General features: G+C 45.8%; 1 protein-coding gene across 3 annotated transcripts in view; it reads right to left on the reverse strand.

The window, feature by feature from the left end:
- Positions 1-1,147, reverse strand: part of DTD1 (D-aminoacyl-tRNA deacylase 1) — a 172,377-nt gene extending 171,230 nt beyond the window's left edge. The window contains exon 1 of one of the 3 annotated variants that reach the window (XR_014314799.1): positions 949-1,131. Coding sequence is in view for 2 of the 3 variants with exons in the window: in XM_082743197.1 (XP_082599323.1) it covers positions 949-991 (43 nt within the window). In the remaining variant the exon portion in view is untranslated. Of the gene's footprint in view, positions 1-948 lie in introns of all 3 variants that reach the window. The other 2 variants (XM_082743197.1, XM_082743198.1) reach the window with 2 other exon arrangements.
- Between the last annotated feature and the right edge of the window lie 10,674 nt (positions 1,148-11,821).

Raw genomic sequence — 11,821 nt, forward strand, 5'->3', positions numbered from 1 at the left:
ACTGGCTGAAGAAAAGGATATCTGGAATTACTTGGGCTGAAACAATACTATAAGTATGGAAAAAAAAAAAAAAAAACAGAAGACTAGAATACAATCTAGTATTAGTCATTAAAAAAAATTTAACATATTTTTATCTTGGTTTGAGTTTTTAAAACGACTACCTTATACACATTAATCATCTGAATCTCTGATGTTCAAACTAGACTACAGTGATCCAAATGGCTGGGTGGCCTGGTCCCACAAGAAACTGGTGGCAAACAGAAATAATGGATCCAGAACTCTTTAGATTCTGACCCCACCCCTGCAGGGTTAGAGAAGTGAGAGAAGTGTCCTGGGGGCGGGGATCATTCTGTATCGAGTCTGGGCGGTCACGTGGGTGTGCACAACTGTCAGAACTCATCCATATGAACAACTCTTCATATCTGTTCATTTTATTGGCAGTCAAGCTCCATAAAAATTGGGACCCGTAGACAATGGGCAAAAATGGGAAATTTAAAATAGAACGTTGTAAGGGGCGGATGGTGGTGTCCTTGCTGGGGAAATGCTGCCTACGTGCTGTCTGTGCAACACTCCACCGAAGAACGGGCCATGGGGATGTTCAGAGGTTCTGCCACCCGGTACTCGGAACCAAAAACAAAAAACAAAACAAGACAATGCAAAACAAAAACAAGACGATAATAAGCCGCGTTTATCATGAACCCAAAGAAGAACCCTGCAGCCAGGGCCGCGCCAGGGCCCGCGGGGCACGTGGACTGCTCCGTGGCCGAGGCGGCGCCTGGAGCCAACCCGGAGACTCCCGGCTGCGGGGGCGAGTTCGCCAGGGCCCGCAGCGGCTGCAGCTGCCTCGGGGACGGCGCGGGGGAACCCTCGCGGGGGCGGTCGGGGACTGCCGGGCGCGGGGTCAGGGGTGGCTCCTCCCGGGCCCGACCCCGGCCCCGCCCGACTGACCTGTGACGCTGGCCCGGGTGACGCGCTGCACCACGGCTTTCATGGCGGCTGCTGGGGCGAGCGGGGCGACGCCGCGCTCCTTCCGGCCTCGCTACTCTGCAGGCGGCTCGACGGCCGGCGCCCTCTGCGGGTGACACCAGGAAGCGCGCAGAACAGCCGGGTCCGTCCCGGTTGGCGGCGACACGCCCACGTCGGCCACGCCCATTCACAGGTCGGCCCCGCCCACGTCGGTCACGCCCACCTGGTGATAGGTCCCGCCCCGCCCTTGGTCCTGCCCCAGCCACAGGTGGGCCCAGCCCCCCACCGAATCCCGAAACCCCCGCCGGATCCCCAGCTCCTATACAGATTCAGCCCCTGCCCAAGCGGCAGCTGTGTTACATTCCCGACCTAAAAGCCAATCATCCCTAAATCCCAGTTTTGTCCTGAATCTCAATACTGTGTTTCTCCTGCCACCCGCCCACCCCCCTGTCCCGATGCTCCCAAATTCCTTTTCCCTTGTCTTCCCGCCTCGGTGTCTTCTCAAAAACCAGACAAAATAGAATCTGCTTCCTAAAATAGCTATTTAACTACGGTATGTAAGTATTCATATGACTTAGCCATGCCGTGGCAGTTGCACAGATCTATGAGCCTGTCATTCTAATTCCTCTAATACTAATACTTAGCAGCTTCCCCCAACCAGCATTCTTTTTTTTTTTTTAAGATTTTATTTATTTATTTGACAGACAGATCACAAGTAGGTAGAGAGGCAAGCAGAGAGAGAGGAGGAAGCAGGCTCCCCACTAAGCAGAGAGCCCAATGCGGAGCTCAATCCCAGGACCCTGGGATCATGACCTGAGCCGAAGGCAGAGGCTTTAACCCACTGAGCCACCCAGGCGCCCCCCAACCAGCATTCTTGATTTAAATAAAATAGACTGTGTAAAAATCATTTGAAAGCCGCAAAGGTCTGTACAAGTATTACCCCAACACATTATTATCGCTGAGAAAAATAAGCCCCTTTCAGGGGCATCTGGGTGGCTCAGTGAGTTCAGTGTCTGCCTTCTACTAAGGTAATGATCTCAAGGTCCTAGAATCAAGCCCCAAGTGAGGCTCCCCGCTCAGCAGGGAGTTTGCTATTCCCTCTCCCTCCCCTCCCCTCTGCTCATGTTCTTTGTGGCTGTCTTGTTCTCTGTCTCAAATCTTAAGATAAATAAAAAAATAAAATTTTAAAATAAGCCCGCTTCAGCATGCCTTCTTCTCCAAGACCTCTAATAGCATTAGTGGGTGTAGAGCGATGACATTCAGAAGAGGCTACTCCCGGGTGCCTGGGTGGCTCAGTGGGTTAAGCCGCTGCCTTCGGCTCAGGTCATGATCTCAGGGTCCTGGGATCGAGTCCCACATCGGGCTCTCTGCTCAGCAGGGAGTCTGCTTCCTCCTCTCTCTCTCTGCCTACTTGTGATTTCTCTCTGTCAAATAAATTAATTAAATCTTTAAAAAAAAAAAAAAAAGCAGGCTACTCCCAAAATATGGCACCTTGGCATATCGAATACCATACATAACAGAGCTTGAGAAAGCAGCAGGATCAGAAAAGTCACTCTGAACTTCCCATCACCCTTCTCTCCTGAAACCAGTCATAAATCCTTGTGTGCCCTCCCTACAACTTGATCTGCAAGGACAAAGGGATGGCAAGAACAAAGAGACCTTGGAAGGTTCCCCCCGGTTTACTATGCTTACCTCATACTCCTTGACCTATTCCTCCATGATGTCCACTCTCCATCAAAAATAGCGTAGGAATACACAAGTCTGTTTCTTTGAGCCACATTTTCTTGTGAAGGCTCCGTGTCTTGTAATTAGGTTTGTGTACTTTTCTCCGGTTAATCTCTTTGTCAGCTTAATTCTCAGACCCAATCAGAGAACCTAAGAGTGAGAAAAACTTAAAATTTGATTTTTTTTACATTTAATCAGCATAGTTTAAACATTTTGATGTCAATATCCCTTTTCTTAAAAATTATTGAATACCCTAAATAGCTTTTTGTAATCTGGGTTTTATCTAAAGAGATTGACTGTATTAGAAATTACAACAAAGAAACATTGATTCATAACACATTCAAAAACAACAATAATAAATTCATTATATGTTAACAGTAGAGCAATGAGGACATTATACACCATGGAACCTCTGGAAACCCCCATTGTACACTCCTGAAGGAGTAAGAGTGAAAAAGGCAAATATTGTCTATACATTATTATAGAAAGAGTTGGCAATCATAAGTCCTCTAGAGGGACACTTTGAGAACTGTTGGATTTGATAATAGCATTAAATCAGTGTAAATTTCCTGATTTGTATGTAAGAGAACATCCTTGTTTATAGAAAATGCACACCTAAGTATTTAGAGATAAAGGCACATCATATCTGCAATTTATTCTTAAATGGTTTGGAGAAAATAATATATACAGAGAAAATATAGTGAGTGATAAACCAAATGAAATAAAATGTTGGCAATTTGGAAGGGAAAGGACCTTAGTTTTCCGTAAGTTGGAAATTTCAAAATAAAAGTTTTAGGGGCTCCTGGCTGGCTCAGTCAGAAGAGCATGCAACTCTTGATCCCAAGGTTGTGAGTTTGAGCCCCACATTGGGTGTAGGGATTCCTTAAAAATAAAAATATTAAGGTTCTAAAAACATATCAAAACACCCAAGTTCTTTTTTTGCATTTAGTGAACTCAGAAAGGTCAACACTAGGGGCTTCTGCCCTTGGAAGGACCTCCTCCCCGCTGCACACCTTCTCCTTTGGCTTCTCAGTTGCCACTCTCCCCAGGGTTCCCTCCTTTCCCCGTCTTCCTCCACTCCACTTTGCATGTTACAAGCCTTCAGGGCCCTGTGCACTCTGGTTTTTCCTCTCCATTCTCATATTTAAAATTCCACTTTCATGCCATCAACTCTCCCATTTTCATTTCTGCTCCAGATATCTCCTGTGAGTTTGTGCTTCCAAATACCTTCTTCACATCTCCATTTCCATGAGTCACAGATGTCACAAAGTGAATAGATTCTAAAAGGAACTCAGGATTTCCAACCCTGTTGTATAACAAAGAATGTGTCTGATCTTTGTTCTGGGTTTCTGTCACAGAGCTTCTAAAGTCCTCAGAATCTCCCATGTGATAGGAATGGGTTTTCATGCCCCTGATCACCACTGACTTTATGTTATTAAATCAGTTCAAATGAAGAGCTGATCACCAGAAAGACCCATCATGTGAGTCATTGTGGCAAATTATCAAACTTGAGGGAGTCACAGAAACTTCCAAATTTGCAGCCCGATGGTCATAAATACAGATGACCTGGGGACCCCTGAAATGAACCTGGAATCTGAAAAGCAGCCTTGTTGGGGACATGCCCCTTAAACTTGCTGGGTGGGAGCTAAGCCTGCATGCTTAGTGCCGGGACCGGATTGCAATACCGCTGTTGGTGTTAGAACTCCTCAAGCCCTCCATACTCCACCACCTGGATCATCACTATCTAAATAAATGGCTCCAATGTTTACTAGAGTCATAAGTGACTCATAGTTGCCCCCTTTCCCTCTCCCCAGGTATCTAGTCCATCAACAAATCTTTTCACTCTTCAAAACATACCCCCAAGTGCCCTCTTCTCTCCTCTGCCAGGTCATCCTGTCACATGCTCCCCGCCATCTCTCACCGGGATTTCTACCACGGCTCTCTCACTTGTCTCCCTACTGCCACACTGTTTCCCGCTCCAATCCATTCTCCACAGAGAAATAAAAGTGATATTCCTAGAGTATATACTTTTCTTTTTCCAGATGGTGGTCTTCTCTACATCCCTCAAGCAAATCCATTTGTTCCTACCTCAGCATCTCAGCATGTGCTGGTCCTCCATCTGGTATATTCTCCCCCTACTCGTACATCTTGCTCCTCTCCTTCAGGTTTTCAGCTCAAAGGCTTTCTTCTCAGACAGATTTCTCTGACCACGGAGACTAAAGTGTCCCTGTTCCCCATTATTTCCCAGCACCATCCCATGGTTCTTCCCTCATATTCTGGCAACTTTCTCTCTCTCCCTTTCTCTCTCTTAATGTTATTTGATCACGTAAATAAAGAAAGAGAGAGAGCATGAGCAGGGGGAGGGGCAGAGGGAGAAGCAGAGTCCATGCTTAGCAGGGACCCTACTCCGGAACTGGATCCCAGACTGGGATGGAGACCTGAGCCAAAGTCAGAGGTTTAACTGACTGAGCCACCCAGGTGCCCCCATTCTCCTGCAACTTTCAATTACTCTAGTGCCTGTTGGGCTGTGTTCTGATCATTCATGTCTCTCACAAGCGTGAGATACCCTTGTATCGGAAGCATCTAACACAGTACCCAGAGCTCGGATAATATTGTTCAATGAATAAGAGTATAAATATAGCTTTTTGATTAACAATGTACCCTAACCTTATAGTATGGCTGTGGCTGTTCTAGGGATTCTACTCAGACCCAAAGCGCAAGGTACAATAGACCATCTCTTCTGGATCCTTCCTCTGAAGCTGGGACATCTTGCTTGGAAGCCCCTCACTCTTGGCTGACCACAATGAGATCACATGACCATGCTTGACCCAATCAGTGAAAGCGAGATGGGACTTAACCCCACCCCATCCCCACCCACCCACACGACTGGCTGAGAGGAAAGGTTCTTGCCTCAGGCGTACCCCAGGTGGTTACAGAAGGGGTGTGTGTGAAGAGAGGGACTGGAGCTGTAGCAATGTCTGGAGTTGTTACTGTTAGGGTCCGTAATCAAAGGAGCAAGACTGATGCAAAGCGAAGGTCAAGCAAAGCTTTATTTCATGCCAAGCATCCAGAATCAAACTGACCGGTCAGGGCCATCTCTTACAAAGAGGAGACCCCTCCCAGCCTCACAAACTAACTTTTATAGAGGTAGCTTAGCCGGGCTATACACAGGTGGCCAATGAGATTGCAATACACAGAGAAAACTGCACAGTCATGCTAAGTCGGCCACGCACAGAAAAAAACTGCTAGGTAACACACGGGTAGCCAATTGAATTTCAATTTACCCTAGTAGATATATGCGCGCCCCACTGATTGGATGTCTTCACCTGGCCTAACCCGCCCCTGTATCTAGGCTTTGCAAGTAAGTTGGGGGGGGTGGGGGGCGCGGCAGGGTCAATCTAAGTTTACTGCATAGGGTGAGTCTAAGTTTCCTGCAACAAAATGGCTCCCCCTGATTAAGTAGGCCCTTACAGTTACTGGTGTTTAGTGACCAGAGAATTTGAAATGCTGAGGCTCTTGCCACACCTAGGGCAGTCCACAAACGGGATTGTCCCATCCACAGTGCCAGCAATGCCCGCTTTGAGAAACACAGGCCCAACCGGGCCGGCCCTCCAGATGGAGCTAGACCCCCTAGAGCACGGATGGGGTGGACTCACCGGTCTGTAATAAAGCAGGAACCGAGGCAGTGAATGTAGGGAAAGCAGTCAGCCGTGTTTACCAAGAGGCCGTTTTCAGCTCAGTGCCATGTTGAGCAAGTTTTATGGAAGATGCTTCTGCCTGAATCCTTTCAGTTATCTCCGTAAATTCCATAAATTGAAAGTGGGATTGCTGAATCAAAGGATATGCCACTTTCCATTTTGATACTCACAGCTAAACTGTGCTGCGGAAGACGTATGTTAACGTCTGGGTGATAGGGGCACGACGTATGGGCAAGTATTATGCGACAAAGTCCCTGGGGTGCCAGGAGCCAAGCAGTGGAGGACTGTAGAAGGGGACTTAGGGTTGGAAGGTGTTCACACCAGCTTCTCAGGACTACTTAAGACATAGTTTACTCCTGTTAAATAATAGCATGGACACAGAGCACTTTTCTTTTTTTAATTTATTTGAGAGAGAGAGAGCGCACACGAGCGAGGGGGAGGGGTAGAGGGAGAAGCAAGCTCCCCACTGAGCAGAGAGCCTAATGTGGGGCTCCATCCCAGGAGCCGGGATGACGAGCTGAGCCAAAGGCAGCAGCTTAACGGACTGAGCCACCCTGGCACCCAGCAGAGAGCACTTTCTCAGTGGAATCTCATAACCCTGTCAGCGGACTGGGTAGATATTATGCCTCTTCATCAAAAGGAATTGAGGTTCAGAAAAGTAGAGGAGATTTTTCTATTATGGAAAGTTAAAAAAATTTTAATAAATAAATAAGGAAATGGGATTTGCTTGGAGTTACATCAGCTGTAACAGAGACCCAAGTAACGGTGCCTTGAATTGCACAGATATCGATTCTTCTCTCATAAAACACTGCACCAGTATGGTCTTCCACAGGGCCAGACAAGTCAATTCATTTTGCTGTTGTTGCTGTTGCTGTTGTTTTTAAAGATTTTATTTTTAAGTAATCTCTGCACCCAGCATGGGGCTCGAACTCAACCCTGAAATCAAGACTTGCACACACCACTGACTGAGCCAGCCAAGTTTCCCTTGTTTTTTTTCTGCCATTCCTTGGGAGTAATCTTCATCTAAATGGTGGAATGGTCAAGACTTCTCACAGCCACCTCCTTGCTCCTCCAGTAGTGTGCACTCTCTCTCTCTCTCTCTTTCTCTCTCATAAATAAATAAATAAATAAATAAAATACATTTAATACTAAAAACTCATTTTGCATATGCAACCTTTCTATGATGATATGGGATGCTGTTGTGTCTCAAATCATCAACCACCATTCTATTAGACAGCAAATAAATACAGCCAATGGATAGACTATTAGTCAAACTGTTACATTCACTGGACTAAATTCACTTGGGGTCCAAAATTCACTGGACTTTTATTTTTAATAGAGCCCTGATAGTAGTTTTTCACTTGTTATCTGCCCCTCACAAAAGCATAAAGCAATCTGGTAACTTGAGCTTTCTGACATTTGGATTCTAGGAAAACAAAAAGTTTTCAGCATTTCTTTCCAAAACTTGTCATCAATAGCTCCCTCACTGCTTTATGAGACAAAGTTAGCATAATGACAACGGCTTCAGCTTTGGCCCCTGAAAAACCTCACTTTCTGTCCCATCTCTGCCACTCCCTGTGTGACCTTAGGAATATGGTTAGACCTCATTTAGCCTCTGTCTTTTTTATCTGTAAAGTTGGGAAGACTATCTCCTTCAGATTGTGGCAAGGAGTAAATGTAATACAGCTCTCAGAAACTGATCTTGAAGCAAATTTGCAAATAAGCATATCTTTACAATGACATATCCATCATCTCTGTCTGGGCCATATCTGTCATTTTGGAAATGATAGAGCATGTAATTCATCTTAAAAGTCTAATTCAGAGAGGCGAAGCAGAGCTCCCCTTAATTTTTTTTTTTAAGATTTTATTTATTTAAGAGAGAGAATGAGAGAGAGAGAACACAAAAGGGGGAAGGTCAGATGGAAAAGCAGACCTCCCTGCTGAACAGGGAACCTGATGCAGAACTCCATCCCAGGACTCGATCCCAGGACTCCAGGGTCATGACCTGAGCCAAAGGCAGTTGCTTGCCAACTCAGCCTCCCACAGGACCCTCCCCTGAATATTTAAAGCCAACACTCTGTGTGCTAGGACACATTGGACACAGTGCCCCCACAAAAGCATGATTTTCTTTTTTTTTTTTAGCTCCAACTGGTGGATCTCTAATGCTTAGGAGAACCTTAACTCTGTTGCTTCTTTGACTTCTGCCACTTGGTCATATTTCTGGTTCCATTAGTACAAAATTGTACGATTTTCTTCTCTAAAAAGAAACTAAGTCCAGGAGAATCTCATGTGGCATTTTGATGTATGCTGAATCTGTGATGGAAAAAAATAGAAAACTATGGCAAGATAGTCCTCTGATATCATATCACCAGAAAGACACCCTTCCCCAACCCCACCATGCATGCCTGATCCCTTCCATGAAACCCACTCAAATTACCTCCTTACCTTGGATGTGACCCTTGACTCACTATAGTCTTTGGGCAGGCCTGGCGATGGAGTCACTGACTCCTGGCCTGCCAATGACGGAGTTCTGTCAGGGTGCTGTAAAGGAAAATTTTCCAAAACTTGCAGTATTAGGTGAAAAGAAAGATAGCAAGTACATTTAATGTCATTATGGAGCACTGTGTTTAACAAGCAGTGATATTGTGACCTGAAATAAGAAGTATGTATTTGGTCTTCCTTTTATCCTGATACAGAGTTCCTAAAATTCTTGGAATTACCAAAGTGACGAGAGTGATAAGTATGTCTTTTGTTACATTAATAAGTTGATTTTTGGACCCCACCTAAAGGATGAAGGCTAGTTGTCAGGAGATGCAATCATATGACTAGAGGGTGGGAACTTTCAGTCCCAACCCCAACCCCTGGGGAGCGGGGAGGGGCTGGAGATTGAGTTCCATTGCCAATAGCCCAGGATTTAATCAGTCATGACTCTGTAAGGAAGACTCCATAAAAACCCAAAAGGACAGGGTTGGTGTTGGCTTTTTTTTTTTTTTTATGATTTTATTTATTTATTTGAGAGAGAAAGAACACAAGATGGGGGATGGCCAGGCAGAGAAGCAGACTCCCCACCAAGCAGGGAGCTGGGAGTGAGACTAGATCCTGGGATTACAGGATCATGACCAGAGCCCATGGCAGTCCATCAACCAACTGAGCCACCCAGGGGACCAGGACAGGGTTCTGAAAACTTCCTGGCTGGTAAACACGTGGAGATTGGAGAAAGGCATGCTGGAAAAGAACAGGGAACTTTCCCCACACCTTGCCCTGTGCATCTCTCCCATCTGTTTGCTCCTGAGTTACATTCTGTCATCTAGTCAGTAAAATGTTTGAGGTCAATGAGCTGTTCTAGCACATTAATTGAACTCAAGGAGGGGGTCTTGGGAACCTTCGATCTATAGCTGGATAGTCAAAAGAACAGGTAACAACCTAGGCTGGAGATTAGTGTCTCAAGTCCAAGGAGGGTGTTGTTGGAAAAGCTGACCGCCACAGGAAGAAGCACAGGTGAGGAGGACCTGGGCTGTGATTGTGATCTTGGGGGGGAGGTGACAGTCTTGCAAGACTGAGTCCTTGACCTGTGGAATCTGATGCTATCTCTGGGTAGATAGCGTCAGAATGGAGTTGAATTATAGACCACCCCCAAATGGTTCCCAAGAATTGCTGTGGTGCCTGGACCCCCACCACACACACAACACACACACACACACATGCGCGCGCAAATTGGAATTGGGCCCAAGAGTTCTTTTATAGGCCCACTCAAAGATTCCTTAGTTATCGGGGGAAATGTGCCTCAGTTTGACCTATCATTTACCTGTGATTAAAAACCTAGGTTTCGGGAGCCTGGGTGGCTCAGTTAGTTAACCAACTGCCTTGGGCTCATCCCAGACTCTCAGGATCGAGTCCCATATTGGACTTACTACTTGCTGGGGAGTCTGCTTCTTCTTCTGACCCTCCCCCCATCTCATGCTCTCTCTACTTCTCAAATAGATAAATAAAATCTTTAAAAACAAAAAGCCTAGGGGTGCCTGGGTGGCTCAGTGGGTTGAAGCCTCTGCCTTCGGTTCAGGTCATGATCCCAGGGTCCTGGGATCAAGCCTGGAATCAGGCTCTCTGCTCAGCGGGGTGCCTGCTTCCCCTCCTTCTCTCTCTGCCTGCCTCTCTGCCTGCTTCTCTGCCTGCTTGTGATCTCTGTCAAATAAACAAATAAAAATCTTAAAAAAAAAAAAAAAAAAAAAGCCTAGGGGCACCTGGGTGGCTCAGTGGGTTAGGCCTCTGCCTTCGGCTCAGGTCACGTCAGGGTCCTGGGATCGAGTCCCGCATCAGGCTCTCTGCTCAGCAGGGAGCCTGCTTTCTCCTCTCTGCCTATTTGTGATTTCTCTCTGTCAAATAAGTAAAAATAAAAAATCTTAAAAAAAAAAAAAAAAAAAGCCTAGGTTTCGTGAAGTTACACATCAATTTGTGGATTTTGGCCAATAAGGATAAAAGTGATTCCTGTCTGGTAAACAAATAAACAAAACCCCAAAGTGTAGGTATATAACCCCCTATAGAACATTAACCAGAAATCCTATTCTAACATTTCTTTCTCCGGTACCTAAATTATCCTGCTTAACCAACTGAGCCACCCTGATGCCTCACCAATGCCTTTCAGGCATACTCAGGAATCCACAGGGCAGGGCACTAATAAAAAGTGACTGAGTCTCACAAGAGTGGATGCCAAACACCAGCTTGGGAAGAGGCTGCTCAGACTAGCTCTAGTACTGCAGAATGGGGGTTTGGGAGAAGAGAAGCTGGTGTGCAGCGAGAGAGGCAACAAGGCAGACAAGAGCCCAAGCAGGCTCAGTGAGAGGCTGGCTGCCTTCCTAAGTGGGGTACCAGGCTCTCCTAAGACTTCAACATACTCAGCTTTAGTTCTGAGCTGTCCATACACATTTTTTATAAACACTTCCTTTCTGATTTAAGCTCACTTGTGTGGGGTTCTTACTTGCAATGGTAATAGACAGTAAAGACCAGTGCAGCACTCTAGGGCACAACCCACATTGTCCTGACTTTGTATCCCCCATGTCTAGAATACTGGTAGCCACAGTTGGGGTTTAATCCACATCTGCTGAAGGAATGAGAGGTACCTATACTGGTCCTAGTAAAAAGGTCAAGTCTCTTTAATTCAGGAGTTACAAAATCTAGTTTATAATATACTTCGCAAGTACCCAATAGTACTTAAAGAGCTGCTATAAATCCCAGGCTGAAGGTGGGAGATTGGGTGATTGTAACCTTCAAAGTAGTGCTAAAGCCCTACTTGCCGGCAACATGAAAGAAGTAGAAAGTTACGTGAAATAGTCTCAGAAAACAGCTTACGGAAGCTCAATATGAAATCAATATGAAATTTCACTTCAACCTTTTCACTCATTTAAGCAATGAGGGACACCTCTGAAATACGCAAG

This window comes from Mustela nivalis, assembly GCF_964662115.1.
Source record: "Mustela nivalis genome assembly, chromosome: 8".
NCBI classification, from domain to species: Eukaryota; Metazoa; Chordata; class Mammalia; order Carnivora; family Mustelidae; genus Mustela; species Mustela nivalis.